Source organism: Corvus cornix, chromosome 12, assembly GCF_000738735.6.
Source record: "Corvus cornix cornix isolate S_Up_H32 chromosome 12, ASM73873v5, whole genome shotgun sequence".
Taxonomy (NCBI): Eukaryota; Metazoa; Chordata; class Aves; order Passeriformes; family Corvidae; genus Corvus; species Corvus cornix.
In genome coordinates, this window is record NC_046342.1 from 8,822,211 (window position 1) to 8,846,428 (window position 24,218).

The 24,218-nt window shown below is 55.4% G+C and overlaps 3 protein-coding genes across 3 annotated transcripts in view; all 3 read left to right on the forward strand.

Moving 5' to 3' along the window:
- CELSR3 (cadherin EGF LAG seven-pass G-type receptor 3) overlaps positions 1-5,947 on the forward strand; it is a 31,046-nt gene extending 25,099 nt beyond the window's left edge. The window contains 7 exon segments of the mRNA XM_039558904.1: positions 192-305; positions 451-587; positions 680-786; positions 1,165-1,338; positions 1,479-1,679; positions 1,852-2,929; positions 3,636-5,947. Of these exon segments, the coding sequence (XP_039414838.1) occupies positions 192-305; positions 451-587; positions 680-786; positions 1,165-1,338; positions 1,479-1,679; positions 1,852-2,929; positions 3,636-3,663 (1,839 nt within the window). The 3' untranslated portion in view covers positions 3,664-5,947.
- Positions 5,948-8,942: 2,995 nt separating this feature from the next.
- Positions 8,943-14,397, forward strand: SLC26A6 (solute carrier family 26 member 6). The gene is made up of 19 exons (XM_039558905.1): positions 8,943-9,086; positions 9,354-9,493; positions 9,590-9,700; positions 9,969-10,141; positions 10,220-10,384; positions 10,512-10,664; positions 10,865-10,947; positions 11,040-11,187; positions 11,295-11,408; positions 11,514-11,591; positions 11,733-11,828; positions 11,951-12,057; positions 12,146-12,215; positions 12,384-12,476; positions 12,579-12,683; positions 13,229-13,405; positions 13,530-13,584; positions 13,830-13,951; positions 14,043-14,397. The coding sequence occupies exons 1-19, from the start codon at positions 8,959-8,961 to the stop codon at positions 14,064-14,066; spliced, it is 2,142 nt and encodes a 713-aa protein (XP_039414839.1). The 5' UTR covers positions 8,943-8,958; the 3' UTR covers positions 14,067-14,397.
- Positions 14,398-14,995: 598 nt separating this feature from the next.
- Positions 14,996-23,933, forward strand: LOC104683469 (cytochrome b-c1 complex subunit 1, mitochondrial). Its single transcript, XM_039559239.1, has 13 exons — positions 14,996-15,105; positions 15,490-15,630; positions 16,102-16,188; positions 17,183-17,312; positions 18,083-18,281; positions 18,845-18,924; positions 19,067-19,182; positions 19,585-19,728; positions 20,477-20,637; positions 21,637-21,722; positions 22,175-22,263; positions 22,802-22,877; positions 23,698-23,933. Exons 1-13 carry the CDS (start codon positions 15,034-15,036, stop codon positions 23,760-23,762), a joined length of 1,446 nt encoding a protein of 481 aa, XP_039415173.1. The 5' UTR covers positions 14,996-15,033; the 3' UTR covers positions 23,763-23,933.
- The last annotated feature ends 285 nt before the right edge of the window (positions 23,934-24,218 follow it).

The window sequence follows — 24,218 nt, forward strand, 5'->3', positions numbered from 1 at the left end:
GACACCCCACCCTTTCCTCCCTCATCCATGGCCACTATGGGTGTTAGCTCTCATTGGTATTGGGGGGTCTTTGGTGCATCCCAGTCCGGTGGCCACACTGGACTCTGGAGGAGCCGGGGACTGTCCCACTGTTGGCAAGAAGGTCAGATGGTGGTGAAGGGCTGTCTCTCATGGCATCTCTCTCCCCACAGGGCCTGGCAGTGCTGGTCCTGTTCTGTGTACTGAATGAGGAGGTGAGAGAGGCATGGAAGCTGGCCTGCCTCAGCAAGAAGGGGCAGAGTGAGGAGGCCACGAGGAGCACACAGGTGGGCGAGAGCAGAGTAGCCCAGAGCGCTGGGCTCAGGCTGCATGTCTGGGACAGGAGCTGGCAGGGCTGTCCGCATTTCCCCTGGGCTGCCGTGGCAACTCCTTAACAGGGCACACGCCCTCTCCCTCCTCCCTCCTCCGCAGGGCCCCAATGCCTACAACAACACAGCGCTGTTTGAGGAGAGTGGGCTCATCCGCATCACCCTGGGGGCCTCCACAGTGTCCTCGGTGAGCAGCGTGCGCTCTGCCCGCACCCACTCCAGCCAGCGTGCTTACCTCAGGTAGGGAGCAGCCGGGGCTCTGGGGGCCAGCAGGGCCTGGGTGGAGCCAGAGGCTCCTGCCACTGTGACACTTGGGGCCTCTTCTCTTTCAGAGACAATGTGGCAGCACGTCAGGGCTCGGCCCTGGATCACAGCCTGTTGGCTCACGCCGGCCCCACGGACATCGACGTGGCAATGTTCCACCGTGATGCTGGGGGAGGTAAGGCTCAGCCCTGTTCCTGGGTTTGGGAAGTTCTTCCCGGTGCAGGCTCTGGCTGTATGGTTACGTCTTCCACCCCATGTTCAGCTGCAACTTCCAATCACATGGAGCATAGGAGGGAGAGGCAGATGGGATCTTAGGGCTATTTGCAGCTGCCTTACAGGGAGGTGCAATGAGATGGAGCTGGGCTCCTCTCACAGTACCTGGTGATAGGGCCAGAGGAGCTGGCACAGGCTGCTGCTGAGGGAGGGACAGTAAGGGGTAAGGCACTCTCACGAGTGTGGTCTTCCTGGGGTGGTTCTGCCTCCCTGGTGCTGCCAGCAGGAACCTCTCCCACCTTCATTCCAAATGTCTCCCTGCCACATCATGTTCCTACAGACCAGGACTCAGACTCGGACAGTGACCTGTCTCTGGATGAAGAGCGCAGCCTCTCCATCCCATCCTCAGAGAGTGAGGAGAACGTACGCCTGCGGGGCCGCTTCCAGCGCCAGCTCAAGCGGGCGGCACACAGCGAACGCCTCCTCACTAACCCTGCCAACACCACTCCCAAAGGCAAGTCCCAGGGCTCTGGCAGGGAAAAGGATGAGCTCAGCTCCCTGGGGGTCAGGCCTTGTCTTGTGATGGCTCAATTGCTGCTCATGGAATATTCTCTCCATCTTCTCTGGGGCCTCGTTTGCTGTGTCCTTCATCAGATGTGGACGGCAATGACCTCATGTCGTATTGGCCAGCTCTGGGCGAGTGTGAGGTTCACCCCTGCTCCCTGCAGAAGTGGGGCTCCGAGCGGAAGCTGGGATTTGACATCAATAAGGATGCAGCCAACAATAATCAGCCAGACCTGGCTTTGACCAGTGGGGATGAGAACTCCCTCACCCAGACCCAACGGCAGAGAAAAGGTAACAATCTGGAGCAAGTGGGCAAGGGTGGCCTTGCCTTTCTCAGGTTGACTGAAGGCTCAGCATCAGATCTATGTGGCCATGCCCTTGGGGAGGCATGGCTTATCTCCCTGGTTTTCCTGCTCCTCTTGCTGTTGTGCAAATATTTGACTTCTCTTTCTGTCTGATGCAGGGATTTTGAAGAACCGCCTCCAGTACCCTCCAACTCTCCAGGGCCTGCCATCTGTTGGCAGGATGACCAACGAGCTGACGTGGTACAAGACGTCCACGCTGGGTCACAGGGCTGTCCCTGCTGCCTCCTATGGCAGGATCTACTCTGGGGCCGGCAGTCTGTCACAGCCGGCCAGCCGGTACTCATCCCGGGAGCAGCTTGACATGCTGATGAGGAGACAGATGTCCCGGGAACAGCTGAGCAGGCACAACTCAGGAGAGTGCTTAGAAGCTGTGCCCAGTCGGCATGGGTCCAGAGAGGAGCTGGACACTATCCCCAGCAGGCATGGGTCTACTGAACACCTGGAAAGTATCCCAAGCAGACATGCGTCTAGGGAAAACTTGGATCTACTCGCTGCTAGGCCCAGTCGGAGAGATCATGGGAACACGCTGCCCCGGAGGCAGGGCTCCAGAGACTGCCTTGACACTTTACCCTGCAGATTTGGATCAAGAGAGCAGCTAGACTGTGGGCCAGTAAGGGAAGTCTCTAGAGAGTGGCTAAACACATTGCCAAGTAGGCAAGTGTCCAGAGACCGAATAGACATGTTGCCAAGTCGGGATACTTCTCGAGAGCAATTGGATTTGCTTTCTAGAAAACAGCCTTCAAGGGACCTGCTAGCGTCAGCTAGACAAGCTTCAAGGGAGCAGCTGGACTTTCTGTCCAGAAGATCCAATTCCAGAGAGCCTCTGGACACAGTGCCTAGCAGGCAGCCCTCGCAGGACAACCTGGGGAGCCTCTCTCGGAGGCAGCTGTCTAGGGAAAGCCTAGAGCCGCTGTCAAGGAGACAGCCTTCTAGGGAGAACCTGGAGGCCATTCCCAGCCGGCATCCTTCCACTGAACAGTTAGATATCCTTTCTTCCATCCTTGCTTCTTTTAACTCCTCCGTCCTGTCCTCGGTGCAATCTTCCAGCACACCTTCAGGCCCCCAGACCACCACCACTCCCTCTGCCATGCAGACCTCGACGCCCTCCGTGGTGTGTCCCTCGACACCTCGCTCTGCCACCTCCCACAGCATTTCAGAGCTGTCACCGGACTCAGAGTAAGTGCACTCCTTCCTTCCTCAGCCAGGTCTTGTTCAGCTGATCTTGTGCACTGTCTGCCTGCCTGGCTTCTTCCCAAAGGGGTTTAGTTTGGAGGGAGAGGGCTGTGTAAGGGTGAGCTCCCCAGGTGAGTGGCAGGTGTCTCCTGGTCCTGAATAGTGACTGGGCAGGGAGAAGCCTCAGGTGTGAGAGCTCCAGATGCTTGAGTGCAGCACAAGCAGAAGCCTTTGTTTATGTGAGTCTGTCCCTGTGCCCAAGAGATGATGGCCCCTGCCTCTGGCCTGTGGGTACTCAGGGAAGATGCTCTATGCAGCTAGGCTGGCCTCCTGGCTGGTCCCTTGGTCAAGTGCTGGCGCTAAGTCCCAATGGATGTATGCAAGGGCCAGGCTGGCTGGAGAAGAGAGAGCCCAAGTCCTAGGGAAGCCCTGCCGGCCCCAGCCACGTTTCTGCCCAGGCACCCTGTTCCAGTATGTAATTTCTTTCCTTCTAGCTCTGCTCCCTGCTGGTACTGTTCCCACCCCACCCCACCCCACCCCACCCCACCCCTCCTTCCCTCTTCCCTAATCTCAGGGACTTGGAGACAGTTGCTCCTGCCCTGACACAGAGAGGTTTTCTGCCCTGTCCCCATCTGGCATAGCGGGGAAGGGACGCTGGAGCCCAGGAGAGATGCCATGGCTTAATATTGTTTTTCTTTCCTCTGAGAAGAATAATGAGAAACGATGGCCATTCCTGAGGGGCCGAAGCTGTCCACAAGAGAGTTGGAAGAAGCAGGGCCCTTCGCCAGGCACTGCCAGCTGAGGTTTGGTATCCCCATGGAGCAGGGGCCAGAACTGATGCTTGTCAGAGGCCTGAAACCAACCCTCCTTTCCCCTGCGCTGTGGGCTGTGGGACCAGCAGCCCACACCACCCACTGCCAGGAGCCTCCAGGCTCTCGGCTGCTGCCGTGCTCTCCGTCACCTGCCTGGTGTGACAGGTAGTACTGGGCGAGGGTGGCATCTCCAACCCCCTGGGGCCAAGCTCCTTCTCTGTGAGCTGTTTGTGTGTGGGGTGTGCCTGTGTGTGTGTGGAGGGTGGGCAGTGGCAGAGGGACAGAAAATGGAGCCCAGGATATGGGGGCAGGGAGGGTTTTCTACCTTTTTGTATCTTTGTAATCAGAGAGAAGAGAAATTTCTATGGTTATTTTTACGGATGGTCTGTTCCCAGGACCTGGAGCATTTGTTTCACCAACAGCCCCTTGCCAGCTTCCCTGGGGCTACCAGAACCACAATCCCAGTGGACTGGAGGAACAGTGCCAGGCAGTCCTTAAGGCTTTGCTGGCACTGCTTTGTCCCATCCCCACTGCAGGGCAGCTGGCCCTGCTGCCCCCCACCCTCCCACTGTGCAGCTCCACCTGTCTCAGTGCCACCCTCCCGCCTGGTGTCCCTCAGCCCCCTGCAGCCAGGCCTCCCTCTGCCCTCCTGTGGGACCACCCCTTGGGGCTGCCCCTGTCTGTGAGCTGGGGCTGTGTACCAGCAAGAGCACACGCGAATGGGGCAGCAGATTTGGCACCGGGAGCCTGCTGGGGAGGAGACAAGCTCTGCTGTGCAGTCCTGTCCTGTACCAGGATGGTCCCACTCTCATCAGTGCTGGTTTCCTCCTCTCAGCAAGTGAGCACTGTGTTTTTCCCAGTGAGTGTTGGGCTCTTTAACCTGCATGTTACAGAGCAAACCAGTGTTGGTTTGTGGGTCTGGTAAAGGAGCTGGATGACCCTCTCCCTGCTTAGTAGCAGGCTTGGCTTTTCCCAGAGCCAGTGCTCACTCTGCAGAAGACTGGCATCCACAGGAGCATGATGTGGCTCCAGTTTCAGGGTCCAGCACTGCCCACAAAAGTTGTATCTCGCTGGTTCCCTATGGGCTCTGTATACACCTCCTCTCCTCTGAGTAGCAGAGGACCCCAGCTTAGAGTGGCCTGAATTTTGGGAGATGGAGATAAACAGCACTTTTCCCTCTCTGGAAATTCAGGCTATCTTGATGGTGTCTCTGCTCAGCCTGCGGCCTGACCCCGGCTCCTATTGGCCCTGCTGTGAGATGACACTCCTCTGTGCCTACCCCAGCCTCAGGGCAGGGCATTTGGCTCGGGGGGCAGCATGTTCCCTTTCAGCCCCATGGTGCTCTCGGGGCTGCGTTACCATGTGCTCCTTACTGCCTTACTACCACACTGCCATGGCATCTTACTGTAGCCCAGCCTACATGTTTACAAGAGAGGACTTGTGCCACCATCCTCCAGGCCTCTGGGGAGGCCAAGGCCTCTTGGCTGCATCCCTGAGTCAGTGGGGAGAGTATGGAGGGAACAGAAGGGCTGGTGACTGGGGGTGCCATGGGTCCCCAGCACAGCCCTGACAAGGCAGGCTCACTGTCATCCTTTTCCCAGGGATGAGGAGAGAAGGGCCTGCTGACATGTTTACATGCCATTCGGGACCAGTGTGCAGAGGGAAAGCCTGCTGGCCCCACATGCTGGGAACAGCCAGGCCCCTCCATGCTGCCCATCTTTGCCTTTGGGAACAAGCTTGTTTACAAGTTTCTCTCCGGCTGTGCAGTGCCAGCACCAGAGTCCTGGGATCCTGTCCCTGCTGCACTGTAGGGCCCATGTTTCTGCCAAGTTGGGCACAGGGCTCTTTATGCTGCCAAATGGAGAGCAAGTGTCAAGTGCCAAAAAGAAGAGAGCAGCAGAGCTGGTGGCCATCCCTGCAGAGCTGGTGGCCATCCCTGCAGAGTTGGGACAGTCAAAAAGCAGGAATCTGCTTCTTGCAGACCAATCTGCAGCTTGGTCCCAGATTGTAGTGCTGTGACCTGGGCTCTGGGGAGCATCCTCCTTGAGTTTGGGTTTTTTCCTTTGGGGGATTTGGTTGGGGTTTTTTTCCTCTCTCTGTCTCCTGACTCTCTTGGCAGGGAGTGGGGAAATGCTCACGCTTCCCCTTTGGCTGTGTAAAAGTGTATCATGGAAGCGCCAGATTTGGAAATAAAAGTCTATAAAATGGTGCTGGGCTCTGTGCTGTCTCTCGCTGTGCTGGGGATCCGTGGCTGGGGCTATGGATGCAGCAGGGCTTGAGGTGATGTTGGGAGGGGGCTTGGGCAGGAGTTCACAGCCAGTTCCTAGGCTGCCTGGGAGTCGCTGTGGCCAGGGGCAAGGTTATGAGGGGATGGGGAGTTCAGGGGCTGTCAGTTGCTTGAACTGGGCTATATCCAGGCTGGGTTTACCCAGAGATGGGATCAGCTGTGTTGGTGTCCAGTGGCCCCAGGCCTGGCTGGCAGGGCTGCAATGCCACAGTGGCTGTGGTGAGCTGTGGGGCTCATGCCTGGCAGCTGCCAGCACCCCCAGCCTGACCTAGGCCAAGGGAAGATCCATTTTCTGAAGGCTGCATGACCTCAGCAGGGTCAAGTTGGCTGCCAGCAAGCAGAAGGAAGTGTGGGGAGGGGAGGTTGAGCGTGATCCTGGTGCCCTCTGTCCCTCCCCTTTTGTTAAGAGGAAAGGGCAGGTGAGCAAAGGGCAGCATTGATCCACAGCGCCCTGAGCAAGGGTCACCATCAATTGTCACCCCTCTGTCCCTTCTGGGCTGTCACCTTGTCAGTTGGGGGCTGAGTTCAGGGCAGCCTTCAGGAGTTGCACTGGCAGTGCCAGGAGCTGTGGTCCTGTCCTGCAGCCCTTCCCAAGGCTGGTTGGGGGGTGAGGGCCAGGGAGGCTGGGGTGGTGAGAGGGGGCCATAGGTAGAGTGACCAGCCTGGCGTGCAGGTGGGGGGCTGGAGGCTGGAGTGCAGGAAGGAATGGCATGGGTGGGGACAGGGAGCAGTGATAAGGAGGTAATAAATGACACTGGGTGCTATTTGCTTCCAAGCAGTAGCCCTGTGATGGCCTCTCATTCCATGCTGGGGGAGTGGATAAATGATGGGGAGTGGATAAACAAGGAGGCAGCAGTCGCATGTGGGGGTGCCTGTGTTGGACGTGCCTTTACCTGACCACTGATGGCATAAGGGTGGACAGGGAGGGGCAGGGATGTGGGAGAGGTTGAGGGAAGAGGCTCAGCCCCACTGCCTGAAAGCTGTGGGACCTGGGTTGTGTTCACCACAGAGGGCGCCAAGGTGGCCACAGGCTGCCCCCACCAGGCACCAGGGATGGAGACAAGTTGCCCCAACCCCGGAGATTGTGGTCCTGGATGTCACCACTCCTGCCACTTATCAGCCCCATCCCACCACCGCTGGGACCCAGGACTCTTTAATGCCTGGCCCTGCCCTACCTTCACGCCACACCTTGCTACCAGTCAGACATGTGAGCCTGGATTTCCTCTGCCGTGTCCCCACGGTCCCGGGCCAAACGTGACTCAGAAATTCCCTGCAACCAATTCTAGGTTGTGATGGAGCCCAGGGAGGTGTGATGGGTTCAGTGGGACTATAGTGCCCGCGGGGGACCTTTGGAACAAGATAACAACTGGGTCTGTGTGAATTGTGTGAGACCAGGGCAGTCCACAGAGCACAGCACACCTGTTTCCAGCAGGTAAGCAAGGGTCTGGGGAAAAAACCCTGGATGCCATGACCAGAGGCTGTGGGTAACCCTCCTTGTCCTGGTCACAACTCCTGCTCCAGGACATGGGTTGGGGAGTGGGCATCCGTGGGAGCTGTGGGGGCACAGAAGGGTGATGGTGGGATCCCAAGCAGTGCCCTGGGGAGGCAGCTTTTGGCAGGAGGGTGGCACCAGCTTGTGCCCAGTGGCAAGAAGCCCCCTGCCCTGCATGTGGCATGGATGCTCAGACATGGCAGCATCCTGGATATGGCTGCAGACCAGGAGCTGGGACTGTACTAGACAGTCCCCAGAATGGGATGGCTCTGGGCACCGTGGTGACAGTGCTGGGTCTGCCATGGCTTTGGAACCCAGCACTCCGGAGCACCAAGGGGAGCATGGTGGGTGCTGTGCAGCAGTGGGGCTGGGAAGTAGGGCAGCTTCTCGGCAGGCCAGGAGGAAGGGCAGGAGGCAGGGAACGGTGTCTCAAAGATCACAGGCTGGTTTTAAAAAATAGGAGGAAGCAGAGCATGGATCTGACTGATGGCTCCTGACCAGCTTGAGCACAGCAGATAAGAGGGTTGGGGGTTACACAGGGACTCAGGCTGGCACAGCCTGAAGCACTCAGGGTCCTTGCAAGTAGGTGAGCACCTTAGGACTGGTCAGGGCACCCAGCGAGGGGATTCTGGGTCCAGCTGCAAGTGGGTGAGCACCGTAAGACTGAGCAGGCCACCGGCTGGGTGGGCCCAGCAGGATGGTGCAGCTCTCAGCATGAGCCCTGAGCAAGGCCAAGCTGTGGATTTGTACAGGGATTCCTCAGTCCCACCATCCCAGCCCTGTGAAGGGTGAGACCCCAGCTCAGCCCAGCTCCTCCACTCACAGGCTCATCCTGCTCTGCACTGCAGGGATCAGGGGAGGGCACTGTTGGAGGGATGGTGAGCCGTGACATTTGCCAGGGATTCACATTCCTGCTCCCCTCATGTGTAAAGGGACAAAGTCTGCAGACAGGGCTGTGGGATGGCTGGGGCTCTGCTCAGCAGCTGTGCTTGCCCACTGCCCTGCCTTGCTGCAGTACACGGAGGGGAAGGGTGGTTGGCACCGAGGTGGGTCCTGCGTGGGCAGGTGCAGGGGGAGACCCCCGGGGCAGCTCTGCTGGCAGACCCCACCGGTGCATTCCAGTGGGGTGGATAGGGCTGCTGTGGGGCAGGAGTGGGCAGCACTGATTGCCGAAGCCTCAGTTCCCTCCCTACCCACCTGCTGACTGCCTACTGCTCTCCATTTTGAGCTGCTGCTGCTGCTGCTTCAGGACTCCCAAAACCCGGCTCGTGCCTATCCTCAGGGCCATTCCTGCCAGGATGGGATGGTTCTGTGGGGCAAGTGGAGCTGGAGGAGGGGCTTTGGGGTGGGTGGGGTGCTGGCTGCCCCTGGCCGTGGGAATGTGGCTGAGCTGTCCCTTGTGACCCTGCAGTGGACTGGCATTCCGGGTAGCCAGGTGGGCATGGCAGCAGAGATGGCCCTGAGCCACCGAGCGCCCCGTGAGGTGCTGAGTGAGGCTGAACTGGAGGAGGTGGCGCAGAGGAAACCTCCCGCCAAGCTCTCTCTGCGTCGCTATCTCCACAAGACCAGGTAAGACCAGGTGGCCAGTGGGATGTGCCTGGACCTTGCCACTGTGCACCTCAGCCCCACCACCACAGAGAGCTGCAGACCCGGGGGTTCACTTCCCTGCCCAAATACCCATGTACCCACTCTGTCCTCCTGCCTGAGGGGACACCAGGCTCCAGTGGATGGAGCTGAGGGTCCCATTGCTTCCCATGCGGCTGCATCCACCCTCACTGATGTCCCCAAGCCGCCTACACTTGTGTTTCACCTTGGCTCCTGCTCCCTTCCCGCCAGATGCTCGGGCTCTGCTGCCAAGTCCCTGCTGTTCCGCTTCCTGCCCTTCCTGCGCTGGCTGCCCCGCTACCCTATCAAGGACTGGCTCCTGGGGGACATTGTTTCGGGCTTCAGTGTGGGCATCATGCACCTGCCCCAGGGTGAGTGATGCCATGCCCAGGCTGCCAGGGGCTCCCCACAGGTGGGGTGGCCAAGGGTTGGCCATTGGTGACATTTCTCCCTGCTCCACCTTCCAGGGCTTGCCTATGCACTGCTGGCTGGGCTGCCACCTGTCACAGGTCTCTACTCCTCCTTTTACCCCGTCTTCCTCTACTTCTTCTTCGGAACGTCGAGGCACAACTCCGTGGGTGAGCTGAGGGACCATGTGCTTGCACAGCCCTGGTGGGGAGGGAGCAGGGATGTCCATGGCACAGCATCACCACATCAGCAGTTGGGAGGGACACTTCTTGCCTTTACTCCGCTCCACCAGGAAGGGGGCTGGCCAAGCCAGAGCCGAAGTGCAGTGTATGCTTTGAGCCTGGCCTAAGGAGAGAGGAGCTGACCCCTTAAGAGGTCTTCTCAGAGAGGTCCTGGTGCCCACCTTGGGCTCCCTGCCCACACTCTACCTGTTCTCAGGTCCCTTCGCCGTCATCTCCGTCATGATCGGGAGCTTGACAGAGTCCCTGCTGCCCAGTGAGAACTTCCTGGAGTCCGTCAATGGCACCAATGCGACGGTCAATGAGGAATTGCGGGACGCCTCCAGGGTGGAGTTGGTGGCCACCATCACTGTCCTGACGGGTGTCTTCCAGGTAAGGTGGTCCCGGCCTAGTCTAGCAGAGAACAGGAGACCATAACCTGTGGGTCATTTCTGCCATCTCTCTTTCCAGGTGGCCCTGGGCCTCCTGCAGTTTGGATTCGTGGTGACCTACCTTTCAGACCCGCTGGTGCGTGGCTACACCACTGCTTCCTCTGTGCACGTCCTTGTCTCCCAGCTCAAGAATGTTTTTGGAGTCTCCCAGAGCGAGCAGTCAGGACCACTCTCACTGTTTGTGGTGAGTGGGGGCTTGCTGGCACCCAAAGACCCCTGGTGCTCACCTGTGGGGCACATAGAGGCCTCCAAAAACCTGCTGGGGAGGCATCTGCTCTCCTGAGCACATTCCCTCCTCCTGTGTTCTCTAGACCATCATCGATCTCTGCAAGAAGCTGCCAGATACCAATGTGGGCACCCTGGTGACTGCCATCATTGCCATTGTGGCCATCTTAATTGTGAAAGAGCTCAACCACAAGTTTGCTGCCAAATTGCCCATGCCCATCCCCATCGAGCTTATCACGGTACCCAGAGCTGCCCCAGCTTTCTGTGGGGATGCAGCCAGGAATCCCTGGTGCATCCCTGTCCCCTTCAGAGTGGGGAGAGGAGGGATGGGATTCCTTGGCAAGTGCAGCTCCAGGGCATATGTTGTGCTCTCCTCCTCTTCCTCCACCACAGTCCCTGTGTAGGAAGGCCCTGCCTCACTCCAGTCATTCTCCCCCAGATCATCGTTTCCACCGGCATCTCCTATGGTGTCAACCTGAATGACAAGTTTGGCATCTCCGTGGTGGGCAACATCCCCAGCGGGTGAGCAGGGCCTGGCGGTGAAGGGGGCTGTGCCAGGGCACCATGCTGCCCACAGCACCCCTGTTTGAACCCCATCTCTCTCTTGAGTGTAGGTTGAAGCCACCTGTGGCCCCTAACATCAGCTACTTTGGGCAGGTGGTGGGCAATGCCTTTGCCATTGCTGTGGTAGGCTACGCCATCTGCATCTCCCTGGGAAAAATCTTTGCCCTGAAACATGGCTACAAAGTGGATAGCAACCAGGTGATGCTCTGAGGCACAGGGCCCTCACCCTGGATGAAAGCTAAGCTTGCCATTCTTGCAGCCAGATGAAAGCATGGTCTTCCCCGGCCACTGCTCTGTCCCTGCAGGAGCTGATTGCATTGGGCCTCTCCAACTTCCTGGGAGGCTTCTTCCAGTGTTTTGCCATCAGCTGCTCCATGTCGAGGAGCCTGGTACAGGAGAGCACAGGGGGCAACAGCCAGGTGGGTCTGGGCAGTGCTGCCTCCCTCTCCAGGGCTGAAGCAGGGGCAGGAAGCACAGTGAGCAGTGGGGGCTCACCCCTCGCCTCCTGCTCTCCTTCTGCACAGGTAGCTGGTGTCATCTCATCCCTGGTCATCCTGGTGACCATCCTGAAGATTGGAGAGCTCTTCCGGGACCTGCCCAAGGTACATCTAGTCCCACAGCCTTTGTGTCATGTCCCACCCCTGTGCCTGTCCCATGCCATGGTGACATGGTAGGGGAAGAGCTAAGAGCCACTCCCAGATTTGCCCTCAGCTTCCTCATAGCTGCAGAGATTTCTCTCCTAGGCCATCTTGGCTGCCATCATCATCGCCAACCTCAAGGGCATGTTCAAGCAGTTCAGTGACCTCTGCACTCTCTGGAAGTCCAACCGGGTGGACCTGGTAAGGTGCTGGCCAGCCCTGGGGCTGTGCTCTTGCTCCTGGAGACGGTTTCTCTGCTCTTCCTGAGGCTTATGGGTGCCAGCGGGGAGACTATGCTGCAGCTGACTGTGTCCTCTTTCCAGCTGGTCTGGATTGTGACATTTGTGGCCACCCTCCTGCTGAACTTGGACATCGGCCTGGCGGTCTCAGTGGCCTTCGGGCTGCTCACGGTCATCTTCCGTACCCAGCTGTGAGTACCCTGGGGCTGGGGCCGGTGCCATATCCCAAGGACAGGAGGAGCCTGTGGTGACCTCAGCCCCTTGCTCTGCTCCCTGCAGCCCCCACTACTCCGTCCTGGGGCGCATATCGGACACTGATGTCTACCGGGATGTGGCGGAATATGAGATGGTAACAGCACCAGGGGTGGGAGAAGAGCTGCCTGCAACAGGGGGGCAGTTCAAAGCTCCCCCAGTAGTGGCTCACTGGGAAAAGAGGCTGGGGGCATTTTGGTGGGGGGGACAGAAGAGGAGCAGGTGGCTCCATCCCTGGGGTAGCACCCTCCCAATCTGCCCCCAGGCACAGGAGGTCCCTGGCGTGAAGATCTTCCGCTCTTCCTCCACCATCTATTTTGCCAATGTGGAGCTGTACGCTGAGGCCCTGAAGAAGAAGGTAGGAGAGCCACCAGCCTCAGAGTGCTTCCTGTGTCCCCCACCTGCCAGCAACAGGGTGGTGGTGGGGCAGCTGGGGACACAGGGCCACACTGCTTTCCAGAGTGGCATCAATGTGGACCGCCTGATTCAGAAGAAGAAGAAGGCCCTCAAGAAGCTCCAGAAACAGCAGAAGAAACTGGAGAAGGAAAAGGCAAAGAGGGAAAAGGCAAAGAGGAAAAAGGTGCTTGCCTGATGCAGGAGACCACCCCTCCAGTGACATCCTGCACCTCTTCCCTGCCTGACTCTGACGCTCCTGTCAGTGCACTGGTGGGGCTTGGTGGCCCATGGGGTTCCCAGTTCAGTTTAGGGCCAATGGGTGAGAAAAGCACTGGGACTGAACTGGGGTCACAGCGTCACACCCAAGGTTGGTGGGAAAGCTGGGCTGTTAATGATTATGTGGTGGAGCCAACAAGTCATTAACCTTTCGGCAAGTTAATCAGAATTAAGAGCAAGAACAAAGGGTGGCCTGGTGCCAGCTAATGAGCCTGGCTCTGGAGAGTGGTGCTGGGGAGAGGGGTGGATCTTGACACATCTGGAAAGAGCCCAAAAGTGGGTGAAGGTATGAGAGGGGCACCCACTCCCGGGGCCACCCACTGCCTGTGCTCTCACACAGCCAAAGAGCCTCACCAAGGTGAGCCCGGGGGAACACTGCCACAACCAGGGTGCCACCAGCCCTGGAGCACTGATGCCGGGTCTCCTTCCCTCCCCCAGAACACAGAAGACGGTCCAGGGGTGTCAGTGATTGAGTTGAGTGCGGGGGACAGCAGTGCCCCCTCAGAACCCACCCTGCACAGCCTAGGGCTGCCTCAGCCCAGCTTCCACACCGTCATCTTGGACTTCAGCCCTGTCAGCTTCGTGGACACTGTCTCCATCAAGATCCTGAAGAATGTAAGGAGCTGGGGAACAGGCAGGACAGCAGCCTTGCTGAGGGTGTCTCCAGGGCCCTGTGGGGTGCCCTGATGGCTGCTGCCCATTCCTTTTCCTGGGTAAAACTTTTTTTTGCCATTTGCAGATCTTCAGAGATTTCCATGAGATAGAAGTCGACGTCTTCATTGCCAGCTGCCCGGGTGAGGGGGATCTGCAGAGTCATGAGCCCTGGCTGGGCATAGCCAGCTCTATGGCACACAGCTGATAGCCTGGGTGCTCCCATCTCTAAGATTTCTCCAGGGATCCAGTCTGAGCCTCAAAGTCGGGTCCCTGGTAGTGACCCTGGTGTCCCCCGCAACATAGGAGGCGGGAGGAGGCTGCTCTGGATGGGGGTGGTGGGGCTCAGCTAGGTGCCATCATTTGAGATACTTCTCCCTCCACACAGTATCCGTCCTGGCCCAGCTGGAGCGGGGCAACTTCTTCAGTTCAGCCATCACCAAGCACTCCTTCTTTCCCTCGGTGCATGATGCAGTGGTGCACATCAGCAGGGAGAGGCGCCAGGCCTCGGTGAGCACCCAGCCTTGCCGTCCCCTTGCTGTCCCCAGCATGGCAATGGAGAGGGCAACGACACCGCCCCCTCCCTCTCTGCCCCCCTTAGGTGGACCACAGCACCAGAATGTAGCCCCTCAAGAGGAACACGTCTCCCCCAGGAGCCGGGCGGGCAAGGAAGGCTTTGCCACCCTGATGGCACCAACTCGCCCATCGTGGGGCCTAGAGGCCCTGAACCCCACCAACCAGCCCCTCTGGACTCTGAGCACTGGGCCCCTGCCCCGTCCATGAGCCCCGCTGTGATGGGGCTGCTGCTGGACGGAGCCGCTGCTTGCTGTCATTCCGAGGGGCCACCTGCTGCCCCCACTTTGCCCCAGCACAGGCCTGTCCCACTGGGCCAGCACGCGGTTTGGGGAGTGGTGCAGGGGCCAAAGGGGTCCCGCTCCTGGCAGCAGGCTGGCATCATGAATAAAGCTACGTGGTGTTTCTCAGGGTTGGTTTCAATGCGCTTTCCTCAATAACGGTGGTTTTGGGCCAGACCGCCTGGCTGCATCCCGGCACTGCTGGGACCAGCCTCCCTGCAGGTGGGCTCCCCGGCACCGTCTCTCCGGCTCTTTTCTGCCACTTCTCCCTCCCCATGACCTGCTCTGGGCCCGTGGGGCTGCAGCCGAGGGACCAATATGGGCGGGGATCCCCATTCTTTGCGAACCAATTCCCTTCAGATCCCCATTCCCCAGGATGCCCATTTCAGGATACCCATTCTCCTGGACCCCTACCCCTGGAATCCTTCAATCCATGGGACCCACATTCCCCAGGACCTGTCCCCGCCATTCTCCAGGATCCCCATTCCCGGGACCCCCATTCCCAGGGTCCCCATTCTCTGGGATCCCTATCCCCGGGATCCCCATCTCCCGGGAACCCCATTTTCAGCAACCCCCATCCCGGGCTGCCGCGTACCCGCCCCCCCCCCCCCGGCGCGCCCTCCCGCCACCAGGGGGCGCTGCCGCCCTGCGCGCGCTTATCGCCGCGGCACGCGCCGCCCCGGCCCCGCCCCCGCGCAGGCGCGCCGCTGCCGCTCGGTCGGTCGGCGGAAGAACAAGATGGCGGCGCGCTCGGTGTGCCGGGCGGGCAGCGCGGCCGGGCGGGCGCTGCTGTGGGGCCCGCGCCCCTCCGTGAGTCACCGCGCCCCGCGGAGGCAGCGCCGGGGGAAGCCCGGCCGGGCCGCGGGCGGCCCCGCAGTGCGGATCGGCTGCCGGGCCCCGCCTGTGCGCCGGCCGGGAAGGTCATGGGGACGCGGCGGGCGGTGCGGGCCGGGCGGCGGTGGCTGTGGGACCGCCCGGGGCCCGGAGCGGGGCCGGGCGGGTGGGGAGCGGCGGTGGCTGTCACTGTCACCCAATGCGGGGCTTGCCGCCGGCCCGCTTTCCGCCCCCGGTACTGGAGTGTGACCGGTTCGTGCGGCTCTTCCCTGGGGTTTCCCAGTTCTTCAAAGCTCTGAGTTCCCGGCCGTGCCGAGGGGAACAGGTGGTTAGTGGTGATGACAGCCTTTATTTTTTCAGGCAGCTTTATTGACTTTGACAAGGAAGCGAGGGGCTGCCACCTATGCCCAGACACTCCAGAACATCCCTGAAACCCAGGTCACCACCCTGGAGAACGGCCTCCGTGTAGCCTCAGAGGAGTCCAATCAGCCAACCTGCACGGTAAGTTTAACATTGATTAGGGGCTTATTTGAAACCATCAGCCTTGTCTAGCCTGCAGCTAGTCTTCTGAAAGGGACAGACCCCTGTCTGAACCAGCACTTTTGACAGAGACCTACTTGTTCACTGCTTCTCTTTGTGAACAAGTGGGATTAATACAGCAGCAGGAGGCCCGGCCTGGTGTTGTGCTGTCTTTAGACAAGCTTTTGTGCTCTACAAATTTGTTCAGCCTCACAGTTTTTGTATGAGCAGTAAGTGATCAGTAAGTTATCACTCTGGCAGAACCAGCTTTGGTGAAGCCAAGAGAGAAAAAGCAGAAATATGTGCAGGAAACAGTTGCTAGTTTGTTCTTATTTCAGTTCTTCTAGCATAATGTTTGTGGAGCAGACTTCTTGTCCCTGCTGTTACATTTGTGTCATTAGGATGCTGATAGTTTTCTTCTCTGATGTTGGTACTCGCTGGTTTTGCTGCCAGGTGGGTTTGTGGATCGAGGCTGGGAGCCGCTATGAAGATGCGAAGACCAACGGGGCCGGTTTCTTTGTGGAACATATGGCCTTTAAGGTAAGGATGTGTCCTAGGTCTGCACAGAGCTGCCCTGAGTACTCCGTCCATACATTGTTCTCTCGCTTCGGAGGCTGTAGCTGTTGAAAGAGGGTGTAAATCAGGTCATCTGAGTCTTAGAGACTTTGCACACAGTATGAAAATAAATCTCAAAAGGCATGTAGCCCATGTGGTGCTCATTGGTTGAATGTGCAGCAACTTGCAAGCATGCATGAATTAAGTCTTATTTACTATTTGCTTATTTTTCCTCTTAAAGGAAAAAATGTAATTAAGTAGTGTAACACACGTAGAGCACTGTGTTATGAAGCATGTTTCCTTAGGTTAGCACAGAGAGCTCAAAGCAGCATTTCCTGTAACCATTTATTTTTCTTTGCTTTTCTTACTGGTCCAGCAAAGTTTAGAGGCTACAGTTCTTGTTTTTCAAATTATGCAGATGTTTGCTAGACAGGGCAGAAGACATCTAAGCCTGGGACTTGCTGACTCAAGTTCAGCCTGTGCCTTCATAGGCAACTGCAGCACCTGGCTCGCTCCTTAAGTGATGGGCCCTGTATTTAGAAGTAGTCTTCTGCTTCTGTTTGTCTTCTTCTGAATATCACTGCTTGGATAGCTAGAAATCTGCTTGGTTTAGGCTTTTTCTTGGTTTACTTTCCAGGGATGTGCTGTTCAAACACTGTTGCCTCAGTGTAGCTGCTGAGTTTGTGTTGGTTAGTGGTGATGACAGCCTTTATTTTTTCAGGCAGCTTTGTTGTGTATCAATAAACACAACCTTTATTGAAAGTTTGTGTTGGTCTGTCAAAATACACCTCAGCCATCCTTTATCTAGAGAAAATAAACCAAGTTTTAAATGTCTTGCCTTGTGTACCTGCCCTTGGCTTTTATGAATCACATGACAGTTTTTATTGCTTTAGGTCTTTATTGTTATTTTCATTGCTTTAATTCTGCCCTGAAGGGAAGGTTGTTCATTTCATAATTGAGTTGATCTGGTTTCCTTTAGGGCACTAAGAAGCGTCCTGGCTCAGCCTTTGAGAAGGAAGTGGAGAGTCTGGGTGCTCACCTGAACGGGTACACCTCCCGTGAGCAGACTGCCTTTTACATAAAAGCCTTGTCCAAGGACATGCCCAAAGGTAGGATGGCCAGGGGTAAAGTCTGACTAGGAGATTACGTTTAAGTGCATGTGCTTGTGTTTCTCACCCCCAAGCATCTTTTCTACCAACAGACCAGGGGCTGAAGTAGCTGAGCAGTAAATTGGAGGTCCTGGTTGGTAGTTGGAGAGAGTAGTGCAGTGATGTGGTGCTTCAAGGCTGTATGTTCATGTGTCCCTAACCCAAGTGCTCTAGTTATGTCAGGCTGCACTGCATTGCCAGGAGGGAGGATGGGAGGGATTCACTAGTTTATGGTTGTTTTATGGAGCTTAGTGACAGCTGCTGTAGGAGGAGTCCTCAGTGCAGCTCTTGCAGGTGCTCCTCCTGCTCTGTACTGCCGCGTGCTGCCTCCTCTGAGTCGGTTTTGGGTTGAGGCAGTGATTTGAGTCGGGGCCTTACTGCGGACATGGGCTATGCTGTAGGTGCCACAAACTCTCTCTAAGGATTGAGTGTGTATCTGGAACAGTACCTGCTTCTGACATACTTCCCCTTTTGCAGATGTTGCCTGCACTCTGCTGGCAGGGGTGCTCGGCAAGCTGACTTGGACTTCTTGCTAAACCAATGTTGTTTGTCCCTCCCAGATGCTTTGGGAATGGGTAGCACTCAGCTCTGTTACGTTGTCCCCCCTCCCCAGCGTGGTTTTTGCTCACTGCTGTGTGTCTCTTCTCACTCTCTTTCAGCACTCACTGCTCTTTCAGCAGCACTGGGTAGCAGTCAGGCAGTGGCATGCTAACGTAGGAATTGTGTTGCAGTTGTAGAGCTTCTGAGCGACCTTGTGCAGAATTGTGCGCTGGAGGATTCTCAGATCGAGAGGGAGCGTGGTGTCATCCTTCAGGAGTTGAAGGAAATGGACAGCAATCTGGCAGATGTCACCTTTGATTACCTTCATGCCACTGCTTACCAGGGGACTGCGCTGGCCCACACTGTTGAAGGGACCACAGAGAACATCAAGTGAGCAACAGGCTGGGTGTGGTGCACAGCCCAGGGGTGCAGTCCGTGGGGTGCACAACTGCTGCTTCTTGGGCATGGTGACTGCACAGTGTGTACATGGAGGTGATCTGAGCCCATGGGCTTCTCCTGCTGCCCTGACTGTGTTTTCCCCATTGGGGCTGGTGAAAGTGTAATGCTGCATGCATTCCTTAGAACCACCTCCTGCAAGCCCTTCCTGAGGCTGGAAGGGACAGGTTGAACCTTCTCCCATACCTGTCAGTTTGACACTGTTAGAGAAATTGGAGAGCTGGGGTGCTCATTAAAGCAGTGGCCTTGTACCCTCCAGTCTGTACTGAAGTCTGTCCTTAACTCTCCATCTTGGCTGCTGGTTCCCATTCTTTGTGCTCTACAATTAGAGCACAGGTCAAACACAGTACATAGTGCAGCCTTGCTTCTAGAAAGTATTGTTACCCCACAACAAAGAGAATCACTGCTGTCTCTGCATTGTGAACTTGTTTCTCCTAAGCCTCTCTTTCCTCCCAAGTTGGAGATGCTGATGTTCTGGGTCTTTGTGTTCTTTACAGGCGGCTGACTCGAGCAGATCTGGCTTCATATATTGATACTTACTTCAGAGCACCTCGTATGGTCCTGGCAGCTGCTGGAGGTAAGTTCTAGATGCTTGTGATCCTGGGAAGCCTTGGTATTTTTAAGCATGCAATCAAACTTGTCACACATTGCTAATGTAAAATCAGATGTTTTTGTTAAATTAGTCTGATTTAGCAAATCTCTCTCTTTATCATTGCCAGGTATTTCCCACAGAGAGCTGGTAGATGCAGCTAAGCAACACTTCACTGGGATGCCTGTTACATCCAAGGAGGGTTCTGTGCCTGCTCTTGCACACTGTCGCTTCACAGGGAGTGAGGTAAAGTTGTTTTGGTTCCCATCAAAGCAAGCAGCTGTTGCCTAACTGTTGAATGAATGTGAAACCAATTACAGCTGCTTCTGAGTGGAAAAGTCTGTGTATCTCGGAGAAGCTGATGATGCACCATCTTGGTACTGCTCCCACGTTCTGTTCTTGGGGCTTATTGCCACGTGTTGGGTTTTAGATGGAACCCAAATCCATTAGGAGAGTGAGGCTGTTGCTCATATGATCTGCTGCAAAACTCACATCAGAGCAGCTGGTTTGTGCTTAGTTCTGCCTGGGATTCTTTTATTTCACTGAAATAACATCAAGTGCCCCAGTGTGTCAGCCTGGCATGGCAGCAGGCTGCAGACAGATCACAGTGTTCATTCAGTTCTGCCCCACTCCTTGATGATTTTCCAGATCCGTGCCAGAGATGATGCTCTGCCCCTTGCTCATATTGCTCTTGCCGTGGAGGGGCCAGGATGGGCTGATCCCGACAACGTGGTCCTCAATGTGGCTAATGCTATCATAGGGCGCTACGACCGCACTTTTGGAGGTGGGAAGGTAAGAGTCTTGGGAGTGCAACAGGGAGAGCCTGGAGAGCCTTCACTTTAATGTGAAGTGTTATGGAGACCCTAGGTGGATGTGCTTTAGGGGAGGCTGTTCTGGTTGACTTCCAACTGCGAAGGGGTTAGGAGCCTGGAAAGTAGAATAGAAGTGTAATCGAGGCTAATCCAGGACAGTTCTTGAGAGGTGATGCTGGCAAATGAACTGAACCTTCTCTGCTAAGTTTGGAAGAGGTGTAGCTGGTGAATTCTCAGCAGCTTATTCCCACCCTCACAACTAACCACTCTGTGGGGGTGGTGATGGAAGCAGGACAGAATACCCTACAGTCTCATGATGCAAGTTTGCCTTACCACTGCAGAGCAAATGGAACTTGTTTAAAACCTCGGTATTGCATCCGTTATCGTCTGGAAACTGTCTGGCCTGTGTAACTGTGCTAACCCCTGCTGCTGGGAGACCTTGTCCTCCCCATTTTCTCCCACTCCTACGATGGTGTGCATACCAGCTTTTCATCTGCAGCTGGGAAAGGAAATGGTTTTGCTGAATGGACTCCTAGCCCATTGTCTGTGGCTTTTCCAGCAGTGATTCTCATCTGTTGACCACATGAAGGCTCTAAATTAAACTCTCCTTCAGCAAAGTGTTCTGCTCTGTCTTGTCTGTGGTATTTGTGAAAACAGCTCAGTGGGAAAGAATTTGAGCTGTGAGGAAGCTGAAAGTGAAATGGCTGACAATATCTCCTTATTTACAGAATCAGTCTAACAGGGTGGCTGCGCTTGCTGCGGAGCATAATCTCTGCCACAGTTTCGAGCCATTCAACACCTCTTACTCAGACACCGGCCTCTTCGGTTTCCATTTTGTTTCTGACCCTCTGTCCATAGATGATATGATGTTTTGTGCTCAGGGGGAGTGGTAAGTACAACTTTGGCACAAGGTGCTGTTTAAGATCTGAGCCTCTTGTGGGAGACTGAGCTGCTGGGGGAGCATATTAAGTCTACAGAGAACTGTGTCTCTTTATGAACTTCTTGGTGACTTGCATTCTGGTTAAGTGATCCTGTAAGTGGTTTCTGTAAATCTCTTAGGGTATATGGCTTTTGAGGAGCTGTTTTAGTTTCTTAGGGCTTTTCAGGTCTTTTGTTCATGCTTTCAAGTATTAGCACCGAGGCTTTGGGGTTTTTTATATACAAGTGAGATCATTCCTTAGACAAGTCTTTCCTAGGTGCCCAAGAGATGTATCTCCATTGTCTTGTTAAGCCTGAGCAAAGCAGGCAGAGTTCCTGCTGCTCAGGTCCTTGTGTTGTGGCTGATGAATGACCTGCTGCTGGAATCATGCCAGCGTTTGGGAGCCTTCTGGCTGTCCATCTTATTGTGTCCATGAACCAGTAATGGTTCAATGCTACATCTGAGCTACAAGCCATGCTGTGTGTGGAGCAGGTGGAGTGAGCCCTTGCCCCAGAGACGTGGCCATTGGCAGGGGAAGAAGGGATTTAGCAGCTGGAGTCCAAACAGACTTTGTGGAGCTGTCTTGTTCTTTCAGCATCAGTTTTCATAGCAGCTTTCCATGCATGGGAATGGATGACACGCCTTCCTTCTCCTGTGACAGGGCAATGCACAGCACATGCTGCTGGGCAAGCCAGAGCCAGCACCAGGGCTGCTGAACCTCTGAGTGTAAACTCAGTGTCTATCCTGCTAGCTGAATCCCCTGCCTGTGTGCTGGAGCTCTTACCTCCTGCTGCTCAGTGCTCCCCAGTTCTTAGCTGCTCTGTGGAGATCAAGGATGAATGTCAGCCTGCAAGACAAGCAGTGTTGATAACAGCTTATTTTCGAGGAGGCTTGGGAAAGGGAGGAATTCACTTTCTGAGCAGACAAACATCTTTAAGAGCTTTCATGGTCTTTCTGTGTCCTCTCCAGGATGCGTCTGTGCACCAGTACCACAGAGTCAGAGGTGACAAGAGCCAAGAACTATCTCCGAAATGCCATGGTGGCTCAGCTGGATGGTATGTTCTGGTTTATGGGTTGACCACTGTGCAGCTTTAAGAGGGTTTCTGCTTGTGCTTCTCTTGGGGAGCAGGACCTGTGCTAGAGACTGCAGTTCTGCTGGCAGGCACTGGGCAAAACTTCTTTTTCCTGCTCCACACTCCTCCTGCCATGTTGTCAAAGCAGCTGACCCCAGCCTGCTGTGCTCCCACGAGTGACATACTGCCTGGTGACCTAAGACTTGAGACCCTCAGACTCATCTGCCTTGGCTGTAACATTTTGGAGACCAGTGAAGCGATCTGTGTATTGCATAGCTCCTGCTGGAGCTGCACAGACTGGGAATTAAGACTGCGCTTCGTTAGCAGATGATTTAATGGTTAGAGTTTCTACTCTGTGCTTTGGCTGATGATCATGCTGTGCAATTCTGGAAGGCTTCTTGGTGCACTGACAATGTGATGTCTTCAACATCCAGGTACCACACGAGTGTGTGAGAATATTGGAAGCCATCTCTTGCACTACGGACGCCGTATCCCTCTGGAGGAGTGGGATGCCAGGATTTCTGTGAGTATCCATTTGTTTTGGCTGGGATACCTGAGCATGGTTGGTGTCAGTATTGTCTGTCCTTGGTCTGTTGCAGTAACACGTGGCTTACTTATTCCTTAATCAGACTGCCTGGAGTCCAGACGGTTATCCTGCTGACACTGATGTAACTGTCAGAATCTCTGGCACACACGCAGTGGTGTATCCTGTGTCCTTGTGACTGGAGTCAGTCCATCCCAGAAAGGGCATACAACTGTGTCAAGCAGCACCACCTGAAATTCCTTTAACAGTTTTCCTAGTTTGTGTAATTCTGCAGCCACTCTATCCCTTAGGAGACTTCCGATTTTGGACTGGCTTGTCTTCTGTACCCACAAAAGAATGCACTGTGCAGGGACATTAGCCATACTTGCAGGCAGAGCTGGGCAGTTGGTGCAGATGGCCCCAAGGGTCTGATTGTATCTTTTAATGATCTTGATATGTAATGGCAACAGTAACTTGCAACTTTGAGAAGTGCAGATCTGCTGGAAGAGTCATTAATTGCTTGTTTGATGTTTATTAGGCCGTTGATGCAAGAATGGTGAGAGATGTCTGCAGTAAATACATTTATGACAAATGCCCGGCAGTTGCAGCAGTTGGTGAGTAGCATGTGACAATCAGTACACACTTCAAAAACAGGATGGGGCCAAGAGCAGAGTGGAAGTGAGCTGTGGGCAGTCCTGATGTGTCTGTCCTGACTCCTTAAACCACTCTGGTTCTTTACTGGTGTCCTCCTACCTCTGCACATGAGGTGTGCCAAGGCCCATTTGCCACGAGATCAGACCTGCAGGTGATGGAGATGCAGTGGCAGTGAGCTGCTGGCTGTCCTCCCACCTCTGCCTGCTGTGGAGCCATGACTAAGACTGGGAGTCCTGTAGCTGGGTGCGGGCCCAGCACGTCTGCCAGGTGCCCTTACCCTGGGGTCAGGGTGGTTTATGTAAGGGAAGTGAAGGGACCTGATCCTCCTGTACTGCTCTGGCATGTCTGTCTGGCCAAGGACAAATTCCTCTCGGAAAACCTGCCTAAGCAGCTCAGCTCTGCTGCCTCCTTCCTGTGTGTTGTGAATTCCCCTCCTCCTTGCAGCTGTTTCCTCTGGCCTTCAAAGTGGAGCAGTTTGGAAAAGGGAGACAGTTTTTGAGCAGGAAGTTGAAATGACTTGGTGGCTCCCTGTATTTGATACCTGTATGGGGAGCTGTACTGAGCATTATGGAGCAGTGTGAGGAAACACCTAATTTTGTCAGGAGCTGGTATCTGCTAGTTTTATTGATGCAAGTTTGAGCTGTAGTTGCCTGGTTTTGTGCAAAGCTGCTATGGATTGCAAGCACAGGCTGCTCTGCCACCATCTGTTTTAAAGACCATGAGAAATTATACAGGGATTTTTAAGTATGTCTCCAAGTGACTTTTCTCTTGTTCACTCAGGTCCCATTGAACAGCTCTTGGATTACAACCGCATCCGCAGTGCCATGTACTGGATCCGTCTCTAGGATGTGTTGCCTGCAGGTTGGAAATAATGGAGCTGTGGACTGTGACAGGTTCCCTCTGGCACTGAATGTCTTGGGCACCATGGGCAAGCTGAGTCCATTCAAAGCAGCTGTCTTCTCGGTGTTAAATGTATAAAAATAAATACATCCTATGTGGAGTTGGTTCTGCTGGGAGTCAACTGTGTCTTGCTGGGTGGTGTGTGTAGACATTGTTAATCTTGCCAGATTGGGGACATAGGATGTGAGGAACTGGGGCTGTTGATAGACAAACATCTTTCCAGAGGGGCTATGTTATGACAACCCATATGTTTTTATATGGAGATGTGTTACCTCTCACCTTAAGCTTCCTGGTTATCTGTAAACCAGCTCAATAATGAGCAGAGATTATTATGTAGTGGTAGTATTGGGCTACACATTCTTGTACACGACTCCATGCAGTCAGGCTCAGCTGTGCAATAA

What these genes read in the sequence shown, in the direction of transcription:
- SLC26A6 (XM_039558905.1), top strand. Translation starts at nt 8,959, where the DNA reads ATGGCAGCAGAGATGGCCCTGAGCCACCGAGCGCCCCGTGAGGTGCTG. An exon ending in GTGGGCAACATCCCCAGCGG is followed by an intron (nt 10,948 to 11,039) that starts GTGAGCAGGGCC and finishes TCTTGAGTGTAG; the next exon opens with GTTGAAGCCACCTGTGGCCC. An exon ending in CTTCATTGCCAGCTGCCCGG is followed by an intron (nt 13,585 to 13,829) that starts GTGAGGGGGATC and finishes CCCTCCACACAG; the next exon opens with TATCCGTCCTGGCCCAGCTG.
- LOC104683469 (XM_039559239.1), top strand. Translation starts at nt 15,034, where the DNA reads ATGGCGGCGCGCTCGGTGTGCCGGGCGGGCAGCGCGGCCGGGCGGGCG. An exon ending in GGTCCTGGCAGCTGCTGGAG is followed by an intron (nt 18,925 to 19,066) that starts GTAAGTTCTAGA and finishes TATCATTGCCAG; the next exon opens with GTATTTCCCACAGAGAGCTG. An exon ending in GTCGCTTCACAGGGAGTGAG is followed by an intron (nt 19,183 to 19,584) that starts GTAAAGTTGTTT and finishes ATGATTTTCCAG; the next exon opens with ATCCGTGCCAGAGATGATGC.